The sequence below is a fragment of the Ictalurus furcatus genome, chromosome 20, assembly GCF_023375685.1.
Source record: "Ictalurus furcatus strain D&B chromosome 20, Billie_1.0, whole genome shotgun sequence".
Classification (NCBI taxonomy): Eukaryota; Metazoa; Chordata; class Actinopteri; order Siluriformes; family Ictaluridae; genus Ictalurus; species Ictalurus furcatus.
In genome coordinates, this window is record NC_071274.1 from 18201451 (window position 1) to 18221419 (window position 19969).

The following is a 19969-nucleotide window of genomic DNA, read 5'->3' on the forward strand; positions in this document are numbered from 1 at the left end:
AAGCTACACACATAAAAGCTCTGCAATCAAACCATGAAAGGAACAGATGCTCTAAAAAGATTTTTTTAAATCATCAGTAGTAGTCATTATAACGTCACAATAATAATAAAGAAAAGGCAATATAATCGTTTATTTATTTATTACAATTTTCATACTGTACTAGCACTGAGAAGTTGTTGCCTATTAATTATAGTTGCACAATATCCATCCATCTTCCAAACCGCTTATCCTAAACAGGGTCGCAGGGAGCCTGGAGCCTATCCCAGAGAACTTGTGGCACAAGGCAGGGTACACCCTGGACAGTGTGCCAACCCATCACAGGGCACAATCTCACACACACATTCATTCACACTTTATGGACAATTTGGACATGCCAATCAGCCTACAACACATGTCTGTGGACTGGGGGAGGAAACCAGAGTAACCTGAGGAAACCCCCGAAACAGAAGGAGAACATGCAAACACTGTGCACACAGGGTGGAGGCGGGATTCGAATCTCCAAAGTGTGAGGCAAACATGCTAACCACTAAGCAACAGTGATGTTCAATAAAAACAAATGAGTCTTCTAACAAAACACATACAGATAATTTTTTCTCAAATTATGCAGGGGATCCATCCATCTTCTATACTGCTTATCCTTCTCAGGGTCACGGGGAACCTGGAGCCTATCCCAGGGAGCATCGGGCACAAGGCGGGGTACATCCTGGACAGGGTGCCAATCCATCGCAGGGCACAATCATATACACATTCACACACCCATTCATACACTACGGACACTTTGGACATGCCAATCAGCCTACCATGCATGTCTTTAGACTGGTGGAGGAAACCAGAGTACCCGGAGGAAACCCCCGCAGCACAGGGAGAACATGCAAACTCCGCACACACAGGGCCAGGGCGGGACTCCAACCCCCGACTCTGGAGGTGTGAGGCGAACGTGCTATTATGCAGGGGATCATCACCTGTTTTAATGTTCCTTTCAAATAATGAAAGTTATCATATTTAATATCACTAAACGCAAATCCTTCACACTTGTGTACTTGTGCCCTTCATTTCCTCAAGTCCACTGTTTTCTTTTTATTAACAAAAATGTTTAACATTTACTATGTCCTTACCAAAATGACTTAAAGGGACAGTTCACCCAAAAATGAAAATTTTATCATCAATTACTCAAGCTCATGTCGTTCCAAACCTATTAGACTTTCGTACATCTTCAGAACACAAATGAAGACATTTTTAATGAAACCTGGGAAATTTCTGTCCCTCCTAATACAGTCTAGAAACCAAACCTTTCAAGCTCCAAAAAGTTCATAAAGGCATTGTAAAAAAGTAATCCATGTGACTCGTGGTTTAATCCCAATTTTATGAAGTGATACGAATGCTTGGTGTGCACAAAAAACTACAATGAAGTCTTCATTCACAAAATATTTTCACTTCCGCATAGATCTCCGACACGCATTCACGAGAGAGCCATGACGCAACCAGCGCCACATTGTTTGTGCCTTTATCAGTGGATGTTCGTGGACGTACACTTCATGGTTGGTCTGCAACCTTTCGTCTTTTTGAATTTGTTAATAAGTTTGGAAACAGTGTCGTGTGTGATGTGCTCGCCCTGTTTTCTGTTAAAGTCCATCGCAACCTCGCAACAGCTTAACGATCCAGCCATGAGAATAATTTCAATACGTTCATCTTTTGTCCAAGGCATTCGTAAAGGCTATTTAACTAAGTATGAAACATTTTGGAAGACATTGTGCTACAAAATGTTAATTTCCTCTATGTATGGAGACTACTGGGACACACTGTATATATGCGTTTTGTCAGAACCTGCTGGTTCTTGTAACAATAAATCAGCTATTTGAGAGAACCCCCTTGTGGAGAATCTTCAACCTGCTAAATGTAACTGAGTAAGTAAATTCCTTCACATGTAAAAATAATAATAATAATAATAATAATAATAAATAAAAAATGCTGCACTACACTTCTACTAGGTAAGCAACTCTACCTGACCAGTTAAATCAGAGGTTCGTCAGAGGTTCCCAACCTTTTAAACAATGCAAACCAGAACACTTGCATTTGAAGGACATGAGAGGACAGGAGACAGGGGTGCACTAACCGTCAGGAAATGGTACACCGTATGTGGTGGAAATGGATCACCATTGGTGACAGTGGTGGAGACCCATCCAAATGATTTCATGACATTGTGTTGAATCAATACACTATGACAAGCACAACTCATATACAGCCAATATGTGTGACAGACAGAGTGAGCAAGTGTGCAAAGATCCTGAGATGCAATATTTTTGCATCATTGTCTCTAGTGGTGTAACGAGAAACATGTTTCACAATATCATACGTATTGTTGTTTTTGCACCACAAAATAATACACAGTGTCTGACAAGAGGCAAGATCATTTCTAGAAGACTATGCTTTGGGATGTTGGCTACTTCAAATTATTATTTGATGTGACAGAGCGCACTGCTGCAGGAGAACTACAGGCTGAAATGTAGCTGTGCACTGTCTAGATTAAGAGCCAAGCCTAGCTTGAAATCCCAAGTGTGACCCAAATGGAATGCCGTAATAACAGAACTCAAGTGACATGCACCGCTCATAGCATGCCAAGTCTGGTGAAAAAGACCGCAATGATTAACGGACTGGGAATGTATTGGAGTCTGGTGCTTAAAAGAAGTTGAAAGCTTAATGCCACATTGTGGCACAACCTACAAACTCTGACCTACATGACCTGTTAAGACACATTACATTAGCTAGCTAGTGTTTTTTGTTAGGTTAGCTATCGATCATACTTTCCAAACTTTCAATAGAACTCTTGTTCATGAACAGTAGGTCCTCCTCCGAGAACAGCACATGATATTCCTTCATGTCTGACCAAAATAAAGAATTTTAGAAGACATCTGTCATTATGCTGCCTTCTGAAAAGGAAAGAACGTTTCTAGGGAATGTGAACACTGGGCAAACATACAGCTTCTTTAGGCAGCTATGTATTGTGAAGTGTCAAGGAATGCTGCTGTGTAACTGCTTATAACATGCCCATACAAGTTATAATGAAATCGATGCTGGGTTGTTGCTATACAAAACCCCTGGTTTGTGTGACAGCCAGGCTGTCGTGCTGCTCTCTGACTAGCTGACGCACAGCTAATCCTTGCAGAACAGTGTCTCTGTCTGGCATGTGTGTTTTCTGATGGGACTTTAAGCTGGAGCGCTGAGTGAAGCATTTCCCACACAGGCTGCACTGGTATGGCTTCTCTCCGCTGTGCACTACGGCGTGCCGGATCAGATTGCCTTGTTTGGTGAAGCTGCGGCCGCACTGGCTGCACGTATACGGCCTCTCGCCAGTGTGGCTGCGCATGTGCTCCTTGAGCTGGCCAAAACGCACAAAAGTCCGCTCACAGAATGAGCATCTGAAGCGGCGCTCTCCGTCCACGCTTGTTACCCACTGAGTGCGGAAACGTCTGAGTCCACCACGGCCACGTCCCAAAAACGCCTGGTGGGGTATGTTAGATCCGGTCTGGGAAGCCATGCCGGCTCCGACTTCGGCCTCACTGGGTCTGGATAAAGTCCTGTGCTGCTGGTGTGCGCTTAAGCCATCATGCCTCTGTCTTTGTACCATATGTTCTGCCTCGTGTGCTCTGTCCCTGCACCAGGTTGGCTGTGTTTGCTCATGGACACTGACCTGTCCGACACCATACATCTCTATCTGGTCATTCTGTATAGTTTTGGCATCGTTTCCGGATTGTTCCATGGCCACTTCCACAGGCTGAGAGAAGAGTGAAAGGTCACATGAGAGTTGAGTGGATGTGAAGGACTTGTCTGTTCTTTCTGCCTCATTACTCTTGTTGTTATAAGCAAACTCCGGGTGATTAGTATCGTCTCTCCTTTGCTCAGAGCCTTCCACCACGATGACTTCTGCTACTTCCTTCTCTTCCGCTTCCTCCTTTTCACTTTTTACCTGAAGTCTTAGACTGCTTGGATGCTCCTCGTTGCTTGTAACCGGAGAACCGATGTGCGTGAGGTGCGTCCTCTGTCTCGCCATCTCTTCACTAAATCGGTTTTGTTCTTCACTTATCTCCTGAGCTGTGTTGTGTGGCTTATTGCCATGACACCCATAAGGAAACTGCCCTGCAGCTTAAAGAGACACATTATTTATATTACATTACAAATGAGGCTTAATCCAAGCCAATCATACAGCTGAACAGTTGCGGGTTAGCGGCCTTGCTCAAAAATGCTCTGGGATTTTAACTCAATATTTCAGACAGTATCTTAGAATCTACTATTAAATTGGCCATTGTGTGTATAAAGCAGTGTATTTTCCTATTTTCTTACCCTCTCCGCTACTCCATGGATCATTTTCATTTCCCTCCTCTTTAATGGCTGTTGCCGCAGATCTGTCCTCCAGTATCTGGATAGTCTACAATAAAGAGCAAAAACTGTTTCATGAACATATACCCTCACCTGGGGTACAATAGCTACAACAAATAATTAGTATCATTATGTCATAACCGTGTCACAACCAGACATGAAGACTATCTCATTGATGTTAAGCTAGCGCAGACATTCATAGTAATAAACATATTGGGTTTAAATCATCCCAAAAACAGCAAAGGTGTTTTTCAGACCTGACGGATCTGCTGCGTAGACCCTTCAGGATCCTCCTGTGTTGGTGGAACAGGCTGTTCAGCACTGCATGCATTTACACCAGAGTCTCGGGCACAAGCACTCTGAAAAGGTATCTTCTCAGAGGAGCTGCAGATGAACACTGAATATAAAAAGAAAAAAAAAAAACATATTTCAACTAACTTTACATTAATTCAGGTAAATGAATTAGGTCAAATATACCATTGTTAATTGTGTGGTATTAAAGGAAAAATCTACCCTGAATGGCTTACATAGGAATATTTATAATCAACATTTGATGTTCAGTTGTGAGAAAGATTTCGTTTATGTTTAAAATCTGAAATTACTTTTTCAGTTTATACAAGCTGTGCTGTTTTCACTTTGGTTTACGGTTGCCCCATCCTGATTTCTTCTGCTTTTGAGTATCTCTCCTACTAAATAGTTTAAGATCTTCAAACGAAATGCAGCATAAAACAAAGGCAAACGGAGTAAACACGCAATACATTTTTTATTATTAGTCTTTTTATTGAAGCAAAAAAAAAAAGTTTTCCAACACCTATCACCCATGTGAAAAACTAATTGCCCCCTTAAACTTAAAATCTGGTTGTGCCACCTTTTGCAGCAAACGCTTCTGATAACTGGAGATCAGTCTTTCACAGCACTGTGGTGGAATTTAGACTCACTATTCTTTGAAGAACTGCTTTAGTTCAGCCACACTGGAGGGCTTTCAATCATAAACTGCCCATTTAAGGTTCTGCCACAGCATCTCAATTGGGTTCAAGTCAGGACTTTGACTACACTACTCCAAAACTTTAATTTAATTTTTTTAAGTCATTCAGAATTGGACTCTTATGTTTGGATCATTGTCTTGCTGCATGATCCAGTTGCACTTAAGTTTCAACTTACGGACTGAAGACCGGACATTCTCCTTTAGGATTTTCTGGTAGAGAACAGAATTCATGTTTCCCTCAATTATTGCAAGTTGTCCAGGCCTTGAAGCAGCAAAACATCCCCACAACATCACACTTCCACCACCATGCTTGACTGTAGGTATAATGTTCTTTTTGTGGAATTCTGTGTTTGGTTTATGCCAGATGTAACGGGGCCCCTGTCTTCCAAACAGTTCTAAATTCAACTCATCAGTCCACAGAACATTCTCACAAAAGCTCTGAGGATCATCAAGGTGTGTTTTGGCAAAATTCAGATGAGCCTTAATGTTCTTCTGGGTTAGAAGTTGTTTTCACCTTGCCATGGTTGCCATTTTTGCCCAGTGTTATCCTTGATGTTGCCCTTGGCTCTTTTGTGACTTGCTGGATGAGTCGTCACTGTGCTCTTAGAGGAATCTGGGAAGGTCAGCCATTTCTGGGAAGGTTCACTACCATGCCGAGTTTTTCCATTTGGAGATATTGGCTTTCATTGTGGTTCTTTGGAGTACCAGAACCTTTGAAATAACTTTGTAACCCTTCCTGATGAATTTCAATCACCTCATCATTTCTAGAATTTGGCATAGTGTTACTGGGTAAGACCTTTTAACCAACTTCATGCTGTTGAAAAAGTTCTATTTAAGTGTTAATTTGATTGAACAGGGTTTGCAGTAATCAGGCCTGGTTGTGTCTAGTCCAGCGGAACCCCGTTATGAAGGCAGTTTCATAGATTTGGGGGCTTAGGAACTGGGGGGAGGGGGGCTTTCTTAGCTTTTGTTTTAATTTCTGAATCAATTTAATATGAGATATACACAAAAACAGAAGAAATCAGAATGGGGCAAATACTTTTTCACAGCACTGTATGTTATTGAGATCCCTCTTTTCACAATTGAGGGAATCGTACACAACTATAACTATACAAAACAATACATTCACTGATGCTCAAAAAGGCAACACGATACATTAAGAGATATCTTTGTTGTTGTTGTTGTTAGTACTGCCATTCAGAAACTACATAAGATATTTACATGTTTCCCAGAAGACAAAATAATAACAATTTACAGCGATCATCCTGTTCAGTAGTTTATTTACTACAACCAAAATGCAATTTTTATGATCCCTCTTTGTTTTTGTAAATTATTAGCATTTTACAGATTTTGAAAGTCATGTGTAAACTTATACCTATGTATACATGTAAACTTAGACCTCTGCAATATATGTAACGTGATTCACAGTGGAGTTTCCCATTAAATCTGTAACACTAAATATTCATGATACAGACACAAAAGATGTTTTCCGCAAGAATGATCAAACTTATTTGTGAACGAGAGGAATTGTTTAGTACCTTTCCTCCTCCCTCTTCCGCGTACCTTCTTCAATTCATTCTCCATCACCTGGCATTTCCTTTTCAGGCTGTCGATGTCCCTCTGACTGCGGGAGAGCTCGATGCGGATAACCGCACAGCTGTCGGCCACACGCCGGTTAATTTCCTCCGTGGCTGCTTTGGCCAGAATCTCCATGACGGACAACAACTGCTCTTGGAAAGTGTACTGAGCCATTTTGGGCTTTTCTAACGTGCCTCCGAACCTCTGTACGCAGTTACGTGTCGATATGTCCACTTTATAAAACACTCTTTCTGCGAAATAAACTGTAACATGTCACTATACACGCCTGTGAATGCTCGCTTTAAACATACGCAGATTTTTACTTCCGGTTGTGTCCTTACGTCACTGCCGTAAACATTGAACTTTTATCGCAAAGCACTGGTGCTATTTATAAGTCCCTAACTGGAGTATTATAACATGTTATAGACGCATTTAAGACTGTACGTGATAACAGTAACACTCAAAATAATCAAAATAGCGAAATAAATAAAGAACGTTCATCTTCATTCATTTAAACAGTCATAGCCATTAGCCTGAATATGTTTGTGTGGAAAGCCATAGTTGTGTTTTAGACTCATCTTAAATGTTTGTAGTTTGATTCCTCAGACCAACTACATTATGAACCAGCAGGCCTGGCTTCCAAAAGCCTTTAAACATTACTTTTGTCCATTAGGGTTTGCTGTAAAGGGAGGAATGTAGGTGTTATTCTCTTCTCCATAGGCGCTGTATCATGGCTGACCCTGCACTCTGACCCCAGCTTCCTGACTGGGATATGTGAAGAAAAGAATTTCACTGTGCTGTAATGTATATGTGATTAATAAAGACTCATTATTATTATTATTATTCCAAGATTTCAAGGACCCCTTAGTAAACAGGGAGCCTAACGGGATCCTAGAGAGCAAAAACTACTTGTCAGGTTATCATCATCATCATCCTTAAGTACTATATCGTCGTCAGGGCCATGGTGGATCTAGAGCCTATCCTAGGTCCTAGGACCACTGGGCATGAGGTGGGAACACACCTTGGATGGGACGGCAGTCCATCACAGGCCACCATGCACACACACACACACACACACACACACACACACACACAGACATACATTCACACACTCATTTACACCTAGGGGCAATGTAATGTAGCCATTTCACTGGCTGACATGCACGGAAATAAGACAACCTGGAGGAAAATAACAAGGGCACAGGAATTTCACACAGAGAGTAACCCATGCTCAGGATTAAACCAGGGATCCTGGTTACTTTTGGTCATTAAGTGTGATCCAAAATTGGAGGAGTTATGGATGAGCCTAAAAGGACCCTAATGAACAAAGAACTCCCAGAAATCTCACTGGTGCATCTACATATATTATATAAAAAATTTTTATATATTATATAGTTTTGTAAAAACAAAAACAAAAAAATGGAACGTAACACTGATTTGTGGCCACAAATGTTCTGAATAAATTGTCTTGTGCTGCCTGAACAAGAAACCAATAGACCTCTTTTCACAAATAAATGTACACTATGAAATGTGGTACAGTACCACATATTTTCACATCATAGATAGATAGAGAGATATAGAAACAGACATACTGCACATACATAAGAATATACATGCAGCATGCTATGATGAATGTAGAGGATTAAAATGGAGAATTTAGTCAAAAGAGAGACCAAGAAGTCAGGAAGTTACTAAGGGAAGTTTGGTGGTTTCTTGCGTCACAGATGCTTTCTGGGGCTGCTTCTTGTGCCGGTGGAGCGAAAAGGTAAGGACGGTTAAGTCAAGTCTTTTTCTTATTTAGTTGCTGCTTTTTAATACCAACTTAGCACTGTTGATGTTGGAGGTGTTGGGGGGGTCATCAACTGAGGGTTTCTTTTACTTCAAGCACAGTGTAGTTTAGAGAAATTTGATCGTTGTTTGACACCATATGCCTGATGCAGAGGGAGAGGCAGGCCTTACATTGAGGTTGCTCATTTCCGTGCAACGTTCGACAGAAAGAGAAAGGCAGATAAAATGTAACAACATGGCTGTGTCTGATCACAAAAAGTCAAAATGACTCGAGCTTCCTGAACGAATGGCTTGAGTGATACAGCCAGTGTTGAAAAAGTGATGTTTTGTACTGATGTTTTGTAATGAACCGATAGTAAAAGTGAGATAGATCGTGAGGGTGTGGCCTTGATAGTACTCAAATCTCACACAACATGAAAGTAGGAAGTCAAAGACTGTGGCACCGCATGCTCATCCGTGGTCCTCAGAATGAGGGTGCCTACAGAAACTGCGGTTAAATACTAATCAACTGACAGCTCCAGATTTGTGATAACCAATCTGAGGATTTAGACTCTGGAGCTTATTAGTTACTGGTAGTGAGAATGTAGGAATTGCAGCATAGGCACCAGGAGATCAAGGTTGTGCTATTTAGACGTAAGAGTAATAGTCTTATACACAACAGAAGCAATTTTTTGTTTTTCAGCTTGTATTTTACAATGATTTTGTGCATATAGTGTCTTTCTGGGCAAAAGCCTGGCACTTAAAAGTGTCTGTATAATCAAAGGAAAGTTTGTGAAGCTGAAGTTTGTATTCACACAGACAGTCTGCATACATAGACTTTCTGTGGATATTTGTGACAGAAAACCATAAAATGTATATATTTAATCAACATACAGTAATACAGCAAAAAAAGACTGGTTATTCTGTGTAATTATGCCTATATACGCACTCTGTGATTGAACACATCTTGTTTTTTCACTTTCAACTATTTGAATACTGTTAACGTATTTCCTGTCTTATTTGTTTTGTACAGGCCACAAGCATCCAGCTCCAGGGCAACTGATCTTTCAGTAAAATCAGATTTGAGTGAAATATGAGATTTACAGTGTAGTGATACAGAATGTAACAGAAGCATAACTGTGTAACAAACCAAGTAAAAGTTTATTAGAGGACAGGTACAACACTGCATATTCCAACATACAGTATACATCACCATGAGTGGTTTAGGTGTTGTGCATCACTAAGAGCACAACAGCAAACTCATACACACACACACACACACTCATCTGGATGTAAGAGTGGTGGTTGAAGTGGTGCATAATGAAGAGAGGACGAAGAAAAGGTGGGAGTAAAGATAAGGTGTTTGGCTGTGACCTGATGGAGCATTTAGCTGCGACCAATCAAGAAAGTGAGTATTATTTCCTAATATGGCCTTTAAATTGTAATCAATATAGTAATAATAATAAAATGACTATAGTTCTAGTTTCATAGTTGCTGATATCATTTTACAGTTATATGCCAATATTTCTCATGAACCAATTTCATTTCTTTTCTCTCTGTCCTTAAACATCTGTCTTTCTCTCACAGTTCCTCATGTACTCCGTAGCTGCAGTATATTCATTGAAGAGCATGGCATCGTTGATGGGATCTACCGATTGTCTGGAGTGTCATCAAACACACAGAAACTAAGGTCTGTGTACATAAAGTGTCTGTTCAGAGTTGTCTGGAGTCATATCTCCACTTTAAAACACTGTACTCAAGGCTGCTGTGTGAGCTCTTAGTGTTTTTTTTTTTTTTTACACAGGTCAGAGTTTGACAGTGAGGGGTCTCCAGACCTGTATAAAGAGGTGTATCTGCAGGACATTCACTGTGTCAGTTCCCTCTGTAAGGCGTACTTCAGAGAGTTGCCGAACCCACTGCTCACATACCAACTGTATGATCACTTTGCTGTGGGTATCACACCAGAACAATGATTTCACTAATACACAAACACATACTACGTAACCCCAAACCCCACTGCCCTCAGATGTGGATAAGGTGTTTCAAATTTCTCTTTTAAATGGTGAAACAATTCGATCATGTGATTATAAGTGCCGAGTTGTCAGTTGCTGTAATTAATGTGGGAATTTGATATCCATTCTGCTGTCGCTGAAATGTTATCGGGTCTACAAAATAAGCTTTAAAAGATAAAGATGGTGTCATTTTAAACCATAAAAATAATCTAACCAGCTTAATATGTTTTAATGGCCAAAAATTTTGAAAATGATCTTGGAAAATGGTCTTCTAATTTAGAAACTCTCCCATCTCTTCCTGCATCCCCAATAGCTAGCTGGCTAGTTAGTCACTATTAACATTCATCATGTAGATGAGAGTGGGATTTAACTATCTCTGGTAATGAATTGGAATTATTTGTCAGCAGGCAACTCTAATACCAATAAAAAATAATAATAATAATATTTTTATTACTGTTGCTAGCTACGCAGCTAGTCAGCTTGCTAACTACTATTAAACTAGCTTGCATTTGTTACAGGTAAACATGCAGGATTTCAATATTCTAGGCCCACATTCTCAGTTGTTTTATTTAACAGTCAAATGTGTGAAAAAGTAGCATTACTATCAAATCTAACATGAACTAAGTTAGCTAAGATACCTTTGTTTCACATCATCTGGTAATTAATACAAAGATTATTTACTTGCATTACAAAAGTAAGTTCATTTGTAATACTCCCAGAATTAATTTTTATGGACATGCTAAGAAACATTTGCACTTAACTAAGTTCACTCAAAGACCAAACTATATAATCAAAGTTTGCTACCTAAGAAGACTTAAAAATATTTTTTAGTTCAGGAGTACTAACTGACTTATAAGTTATCACAAATATTTTATATTCCATTTTGTGGTGCAAGGAGGCACCAGGCAGACACACACAATCACATGTAGGACAATTTAGCATAGCAAATCCATCTACAGACATGTTTTTGGGAGGAAATTAGAGAATTAACCAGCAAGGTGTATAAATCCTTTGGCCAAAACAGTGTCCTTACTCCCTATTTCTAACAAATGTCAAAATGCATGATGGGATATTGTCATCGGTGTATCATTATCATTTAGACATTACTGCACTTTTTGGAGTTAATGAGCCCACTGAATATTCTCACTACAAAATATGATTTATTTTTAGTTATCTATAAAACCTTATGGTAGTCTTTATTTGTAATTACATTTGCAAACGCAATAGGAAGCCGTGGCTGTTCAGTTAGAGGATGAGAGACTGGTGAAGATCAAGGAAGTGTTGAAAGAGCTTCCAGAGCCCCATTTCCGGTAAACACACAATCCTGATTGGTACAAACCGTAGTAAATATCCACAATAGAAAATTTGGAATAGTCACTCTGTTCATTTCTGGGGTTTAACTGTGTTTTCCTGCAGGACTCTGGAATATTTGATGAGACACTTAGTCCGGATGGCTAAATATTCTAATGAGACCAACATGCATGCCAGAAATCTTGCCATTGTGTGGGCTCCCAATCTCCTCAGGTGTGTGTGTGTGTGTGTGTGTGTGTGTGTGTGTGTGTGTGTGTGAGTCATTGAAATCTATAGTACAGTTACACTATATCCACTGCAACTGTTCTGTGGTTAACTATAGATCGAAGGACATTGAGGCATCTGGTTTTAACGGCACTGCAGCTTTCATGGAGGTGCGAGTCCAGTCCATAGTGGTGGAATTTATTCTGACTCATGTGGCTCAGTTGTTTCCTGAATCAGATCCTGAACCAGGTACTCAGCAAATTAATATGTGTCTCATTTTAATGCCTATCTTAACATTTCATTGCAATCAATGTATATTCCTGAAATGTTTTCAAAAATTAACATTTGGTTATTTTTTTCCTCTACACTATCACCACAGGACCAACTTCAGAGCGCAGGAAGTCTCTCCCTTCACCATCCATACTGACCAACCAGGACGACGCCTTCTTTAAGGCCTTGCCTTTTCAATACCCAGGCAACATGAGTCCTGGAGACGGTCCCCCAAAGATGAGACCTTACCATGCCATCATTGATGGCACAGACAAGTAAGTCTCAAATCTCCAATCACAGAACTGGTTTTTATGTAATCTACACTATATGGCCAAAGGTTGGTGGACACCTGACTATCAATGACCATCGTCTTCCTCAAACTGTAGCCACAAAGGTGGAAGCACATCATTGTATAGAATGTCTTTGTATGCTGTAGCATTAAAATTTCCTTTCACTGGAACTACGAGGCCCCAAACTGTTCCAGCATGTCAGTGCTGCTGTGCACAAAGCAAGATCTGTAAAGACATGGTTTACTAAGGCTGGAATGGAAGACCTTGAGTGTCCTGCACAGAGCCCTGACCTCAACCCCACTGAACATCTGTGGGATGAACTGCACCCCAGGCTTCCTCACTCGATGTCAGTGTCTGACCTCACTAATGCTCTTGTGGATGAATGGGCAGAAATCCCTACAGCCACAAACCAGAATCTAGTAGAAAACCTTCTCAGAAGAGTGGAGGTTCTTATAACAGCAAAGGGCGGCTCGATCTGGAATTGGATGTTCAATATGTCAGTGTGATGATCAGTGTGATGATGTCCACAAACTTTTGGCCATATATTGCACTTCTGTATTTCATATAGAGTCGATTCTTTAAAGTTTAGTTTATTGAAATGTCAAATTTACATAATTGTCAACACAGCAGTCAGCCAAGTCATGCTTTGTGTCTGACGTTTGCTTCTTTAGTTTTGCACTCAGCTTCAAAACTAAAGTAACCAGCAAGTAATGGAAGTCTATCACACCCAAATGTTTACTTACTTGCTTGCTTCAAACATATTGTTAAGTCATGTATTTATAGCAACCATTTTGTCAAAAAAAAAAAAAAAAGGTTTACAAATTAAAGGTCAAATTCATCATCTGTATAAAATCTCTCTTTCAAACTTGTTCTGGGCCATAGAGCACAAAGTGAATAGCACTAATGAAAAAAAAAATTCAAATTGTCCAAGATGGCCACCTCCATAACTTTACAGTGATCTGTGTGTCATTACTAATGAACGGAATGTGGTTTGAAGTAGATATTTTGGGTAAAGATTTTGGAGAGGTTAGACATCTTAATATATAAGGTACTTGTTAGATCATTTTATACAGCCATTTTATATGTAAGAATTACACAGTAAGCTACTGTGGATTAAAATAGTATTATACAGTAGGTTTTACAGTATATTGTACCCATACACAGTACATGTTATAAAGAAACCAACTGAGGATTTTAAAAGCAGTTATTTCTGTTAGCTAGTTAGTTTGTTCTCTTCTGTTAGCTTGAGCCTCCATATTTTATATAGTATTTTTTTTATTTAGACAACATTAACCCAGTATCTCCTTTCTGAAGCAGTATTTAAAAAGTGTGCATCACTGGCTCTTGTTTCTTTCCGTCAGGAGGAAGGGATCACTAAAGGGCAGAAAATGGAAGTCTATCTTCAATTTAGGCGGGAGACTCCATGATCCTCGCAAAAAGAAGTATGCACCCAAAGGTAAGTGCACTTCCCTACATACGTTTTCACCTTTATGCTGACATCATCACTTCTAATCATTTTTACTTTATATTGTAAATTCTTCTTCATGCATATATTGCTCTCTTATTTTATTAATCCCTCATCCCTGGACAGAGAAAGAGAAGACCACTCTTAGGCCTGCTAAAAGTATGGACTCTTTGAGCTCAGGACCTTACACACAGGAAGGTATATATAAAGTTCTATAATGCAATTTATATTTCAGTACAATTTCTTGGCTTTTATAACCTTATGGATTCCAAACTTGTGAACACAAGAATGAAATATAAAGAATTAAAGTATACATCAGTTTAATTTAAGGAATGAAAAAATAGCTAGAAAAAAAGAAGATCTTTTTCCATTTTAACAGTTTCAGCTAAGTAAAAGCTTGTATTAGTTTTGGAAAAATCATGAAATCTTCTTCTTAGTGGGTTGATATTTTCAGTAAGTTTATATAACTCAGGATTTCTTCATTTCTTTTTCAGATTCCAGGCACGGTTCTCCACACCTATCTCCTTTAGCCATACCCTCTGGAACAGCAGAAAGCGGGCCCGCGGGGGGTGGGAGTGTGGCTAGTGGATATGCAGTGACATACAGGCGCACGGGTGGGGCTAGTGTGAGCATGGTGAGTGGAGGGGGTGGGGCTCAGGGCACTTACAGGAGCCTGGATCCAGGGTATGGGGCCAACACAGACAAATCACAGACTCCATCTCAAGTGACTCAAAGCAGGGCAGAGCGCCGTGCAGGAATGCACATTTCTGGGCCTTTTTCAGTGACCGTTCCTCTTCATATAACCTCGGGGCTGGCGCTGGGCGTATTACAGGGAAAAAGAGCTGAGGAGGAAGAGCCAAGGCAGGGGCAGAATGAGGAGGAACAGCCGAAGAAAGACAAACAGGAGAATGCTGAAGAGAAGGAAACAGAATTGGATGAAGGGAACGTTCAAATAGACAGGGAGACAGGAAGCCTGAATGACAACAATGAGACGAAGACAGATAACATAAGTGAAGGAGATGGGGAGAAAGAAGTTCAAAGAGAAGACAGAGAGCTAGAGGAGGCCAGGCCTGAGGAGAGAGAAGAGTCTAGAGATAAAGGCAAAGAGGATCAATATTTGAGTGAGGAAGAAGCATCAAATGAGGTACAACATGCCACAGATAGACCTTCGCTCAGTGAAAACATAGATGGAGAAGACTACATGGGTAAGAGGATGAACTAGACTTATAGATTGACTGTAACTCTGAATAAAGTTAAATCTATATTTGCTTTCCCTCAGTCATGAAAGGAGGAGTGATACAGTGTCCTGAAGGAGATGGGGGTCAAAATGAGAGTCCCAATCTCCTGTCTCAGGAAGAAGAGTACCCTGACCACGAGCTCCCTCTGGATTTCCAGGACACTTTTGGATTCTTGGATCTGATGGATATGCCCACCACAAATCAGGTATATGTGTAATAGAATGTATCTTTTGACCTCAGTTCTGTATTAAAGCCAGAATGTTACGTTGTTAACATTCATGTTACCTTATAAATGCTGAATTTTATAGTTTTTCATCTTTCTGTCCTTTTCTAATAATATCCATGAGTCTCTTGCAATCTTATCATGTTTTGTGGTGTTTCCCAGCTAAATGAGTTCTCAGTGGAGCCCCCTGCCTTTGAAATGGAAGAGTATGAAGAGGATGATATGCAGAGTCCGTCACAGAGCCTTCCTCATATGGAAACCTCCCAGCTGAACTTGCCCGTTCACACAAGCAGGCTGTCAAGCAAATCACACAGCCTTCCGTATAAATACTCTCCTTACCAGACAGTTTGCTCCTTTTCTTCTGATGAAGACTGTTACTCAGGACCTAGCGATGATGAAGATAGTATTGATTTGGACAAGGATGAATATGAGGACATGTTCATTAAAAGTCTACCTTCTGATACCTATTTTCGGGGGTTGAACTTTGCAACCCCAACATTAGACTCTGACAGCAATGTAGATTCTCACAACAAGAACCAGTCAAAGTACTTAAATCAGACTCACACCATACCCGAGGACATTCAGGATTCACCCCCTGCCAGTCAATCATCTGATACGGAAATGATAGCCAATAATGCTGTTGATCAGTGCTTAAATGAAAGGGATCTCAGCCCGCTTCCTTTAGAGACAGAGCACTTAAATGTGGAGAAGAAGAAGAATGAAGACAGAAGCACAGAGAATGATGGAGAAGATAAAAGTGGCTCAGAAAAGCTTGGGAATGTAAATGAACCAATTCAAGAGGAAAATAAAAAGATGGAAAGTACTGACAGCAAAGAGGAAGCACTCACCTGCAGGTAGGTTGCTCACAAAGAAACGCACACACATACCGAATGTGGCTCATGGCGTTTTAAAGTTTGGGGTTGGGGGTTCAATTCCCGCCTCTGACCCGTGTGTGTGGAGTTTTCATGTTCTCCTTGTACTTCAGAGGTTTCCTCCAGGTACTCCGGTTTCTTCCCCCAGTCCAAAGACATGCGTTGTAGGCTGATTGGCATCTCTAAACTGTCCATAGTGTGTGAATGGGTGTGTGAGTGTGTGTGCTATTGTACATGCGATGGGTTGGCACCCCGTCCAGGGTGTTCCCTGTCTTGTGCCCCAAGTCCCGTGGGATAGGCTTCCCATGACCCTGTGTAGGATAAGTGGTACAAAAAATGGATGGATGGATGGAAACATTCCTCTGGAAAAAATCTAAATCCCTAAAGAGTTCTTTCCTTTTCCTTAAAAATTTTATTCATATCCTAAAACAGAGGTTTCCCTTTTAGAAAAGGTTCCAAGTAGGACCTCTTAGGAATTGAAGAACTCTTAACTATCAAGCAAACGCCTAAGGAACCCTTTAAAGGGTATAACAAACCCCAGTACATATATAGGACCACAATAAATCACCATTTCTAACCCATTTGTTTTACTTTAGAACACCATAAAACTATGGAAAATGTTGACATGAAATGAATCTTGCTGCTTTCGTTGTTATTTATATTTTTTGGCCTGGAAATTGGGTCTGCCTCTTTTCTTTAAAAGATGCATCACAAGGCACCTCATAAAGTCTCAGCATACAATGCAGGGACATATGAGGGGGAATGATTGTCAGTGTTTTCACTGTGATTGCAATTCATTTAGAGGGCTCCTCTACTCCTCCTCTACTTGTTTAATAGAAGTATATAAGCTAAATACTCTTGGTCTGACATTTTACCTTGTTTATGTTTACAGTCAAAAAGATGAAGACCAAGAGGACACAGAAGATGAAAACCAAGAGGACACTTATTTTGGTCCAGACCCACCTTCTATCATAGTGGAACCAAGCAACAGTGAAACTGTTGAGACATCCTGCACAACTGATCCTGTGATCAATGAGGAACCTGCAACCTCTAATGATCAACAGGAGAGTACCGATAGTTGTGTTGACATTGCTGAAAGTGAGACTATAATAGAAGTGACAAGACCTGAATTAGAGACAATTCAAAATAAAACTGAGACTGATGAACTCTCAGTGGAAGCAGAAATAATTCTGCATACCAACATGCAAGAACAGACAGATGGGAATGAGCTGGAAGGTGTGGTGTTGAGTGAGGAAAGGGAAGTTGGTGAAAAGGGAGAGGACGAGAGAGACGCAAGGGAGACAGAAGAAAAGATTATTATAAAGGGAAATAGTATGGAAAGTGAGCACACTGAGGGAGAGAAGAATGATGAGGGTCCTACAATTGAGGTAGATGTGGATAAGATGGGAAAAGAGAGCAATATGGATTCACAAGAGGAGCAGACATATTTACAGAATAAGATGGAAGATGGAGATGTTGAAAAGCAGAAGGAAGGCAGTGACAGTGGAGAAGAGAATGATCAACAAATGGAGGAGGATGACGTAGAGGAGGAAATTGAGGCTCAGAAAGACTGTCATTTAGAAGCCATTGCAGAACTAAAAGAGGGAAGTGTTCCTGAAGAGCTGAGTGAAGAAGATGAACAGCTTTCGGAGGATGGCGAGGAACAGCATTGTGAAAAGGAGAAGGACAGCATGAGAGAGGAGAAACATGAAGATCCTTCTGAATCAGATAGGGAGAAACCAGTGAGACCACCGAGAAAGAAAGATGGAGGAAGAGGTGCAGAGCTTGGCCTAGGCGTGTGCAGGACAGTGATTATATCCAAACAAAAAATGTACCAAGTGAAAGCTGTTCCTGTTGTACCGCCTAAACCACAGCATTCCAAAATCACAGCTTTCAGACAACAGTTTCAACAGAGAGACACTGAGAGACAACCGAAACCCATACCGCCTACATGTACAGAAGGACAACAAACAGACAGAGAGCTTCCAAAGAAAGAAAATGAAAATGAAGAAAACAGACATGCAGAAATAGGGGACTTAGCAGAAAACCATGACTGCCAAAACACAGAGCAGGAAAAAGGAACAAGGACAGACAAGGAGAAGCCAGAGGAAAACAAGGCAGGTCAAGTTAAAAAACAGCTGAAGGACACAAAGTCATGCCATGGTTTGGAAGGGGAAATAGAACAGGACAAAGAAGAACAGAAGCAAAGGAGAGGGACCTGGGATGGAGGGAGTTTGAGAAAGGATGGGCAGAAGGAGTTAGACAAGGAAGCAAAAAGAACCAGTGGCATTAGTATGTGCTTTGATGAAGCTGTCGCAAGGGCAACAGGTAAAAGATACAGAGAGAAGGAATCTATAGAAAAAGAAAAATTCGTTGATTTACAGTAGGAAAGGAGTCAGCAGAAAGAGGGACTGAACCAAAGAAAGGAAGAGGAGGAACAAGAGAAAACTGACTGACATAAAAAAAAAGTGTATGAATGTGTAAAATAGGATGTTTATAGCTCCCCCCCCCCAAGAAATTCTACATAGGCTAGGTAAACAAAAAAGGTAAACAAACATTTTCATTTCAAGGCTTTGGAATTTGCTGGAGATTTTAGCATATCTTTTTCATTCTAACCTGTAATTACACAAGGACTATGTGTGTTTTTGTTGTTGGCACAAATAAATACTTTTCAATTTTGCCCATAAGTAATCAGCATTTGTGCATAGTTTATTGTATATGTATGTTTAAAAACATTACTGTGTGTGTAAATGCAGTGAACCACAAAAAAAATTACACTTAATTTTTTTTTTTTTTGAGAAATATTGGTAATGTACACAAAATTAAATAAAAAAATGTATTTGTAACGGTATGGACTTCGTGTCTTCATATACAGGCTTGTTTACATAATATATGATGAATCTATTTTATCATTTAACAATGTAGTGGAAAATCACCTTAGCCAAAAATAATAATCTCTCAGAGTGATGTCAAAAATTAGACTTTTATTGAAGAATCACAAAAGCCGAGATGTCTGCAGATCATCTGACGAGCACAATCGATGTTTATGCTTTTCTACAATACTAAAACAATGATTTCATTAGGCGGGTTTTCACATTTTTTTTTTTTGGATCACATTTCTGACATCTCGCCACAATTACGTTTCTTTCTTCATATCTTATTTATAATTGTGGTGCAAGATTGGCCAGCTTATTTAAAAAAAAAAAAAAGTTTTTATTTTACTGACTTACGTCATGGATTTCAACAATACATCTTAAGAAATCACTAACAACAGATTAGTTAAAACATACAGACTTAAACATACAGTACAGACTCAGTGTCTCTACGCAAGTACAGAGAGTGATTTTTCTGAGAAATAACAGACCCTAGACGAAAAGGAT

The 19969-nt window shown here is 40.0% G+C and overlaps 2 protein-coding genes across 3 annotated transcripts; one reads left to right on the forward strand and one right to left on the reverse strand.

Moving 5' to 3' along the window:
- Positions 1 to 124: 124 nt before the first annotated feature.
- Positions 125 to 7284, reverse strand: LOC128624458 (zinc finger protein 12-like). Of its 2 annotated transcripts, none has more exons than XM_053652126.1 (4): positions 6898 to 7284; positions 4632 to 4771; positions 4339 to 4423; positions 125 to 4134 (listed from the first exon to the last, which is right to left on the reverse strand). In XM_053652126.1, the coding sequence occupies exons 1-4, from the start codon at positions 7109 to 7111 to the stop codon at positions 3083 to 3085; spliced, it is 1491 nt and encodes a 496-aa protein (XP_053508101.1). In that variant the 5' UTR covers positions 7112 to 7284; the 3' UTR covers positions 125 to 3082. The 2 variants fall into 2 exon arrangements, with proteins under 2 accessions (XP_053508101.1, XP_053508100.1); XM_053652125.1 differs by having other exon boundaries at positions 125 to 4140.
- A 1384-nt stretch (positions 7285 to 8668) lies between these two features.
- On the forward strand, positions 8669 to 19438 carry si:dkeyp-68b7.12 (rho GTPase-activating protein 30). The gene is made up of 14 exons (XM_053651996.1): positions 8669 to 8702; positions 9738 to 10112; positions 10292 to 10394; positions 10509 to 10653; positions 11944 to 12026; positions 12133 to 12240; positions 12350 to 12480; positions 12611 to 12776; positions 14153 to 14247; positions 14383 to 14454; positions 14751 to 15461; positions 15536 to 15699; positions 15880 to 16571; positions 17482 to 19438. Exons 2-14 carry the CDS (start codon positions 10025 to 10027, stop codon positions 18974 to 18976), a joined length of 4053 nt encoding a protein of 1350 aa, XP_053507971.1. The 5' UTR covers positions 8669 to 8702; positions 9738 to 10024; the 3' UTR covers positions 18977 to 19438.
- Positions 19439 to 19969: the final 531 nt, after the last annotated feature.

What these genes read in the sequence shown, in the direction of transcription:
- LOC128624458 (XM_053652125.1), bottom strand. Translation starts at nt 7,111, where the DNA reads ATGGCTCAGTACACTTTCCAAGAGCAGTTGTTGTCCGTCATGGAGATT. An exon ending in CGGAAGAGGGAGGAGGAAAG is followed by an intron (nt 4,772 to 6,897) that starts GTACTAAACAAT and finishes TTTTATATTCAG; the next exon opens with TGTTCATCTGCAGCTCCTCT. An exon ending in CTACGCAGCAGATCCGTCAG is followed by an intron (nt 4,424 to 4,631) that starts GTCTGAAAAACA and finishes TCTTTATTGTAG; the next exon opens with ACTATCCAGATACTGGAGGA.
- si:dkeyp-68b7.12 (XM_053651996.1), top strand. Translation starts at nt 10,025, where the DNA reads ATGAAGAGAGGACGAAGAAAAGGTGGGAGTAAAGATAAGGTGTTTGGC. An exon ending in TCAAACACACAGAAACTAAG is followed by an intron (nt 10,395 to 10,508) that starts GTCTGTGTACAT and finishes TTTTTTACACAG; the next exon opens with GTCAGAGTTTGACAGTGAGG. An exon ending in ATCATTGATGGCACAGACAA is followed by an intron (nt 12,777 to 14,152) that starts GTAAGTCTCAAA and finishes TCTTTCCGTCAG; the next exon opens with GAGGAAGGGATCACTAAAGG.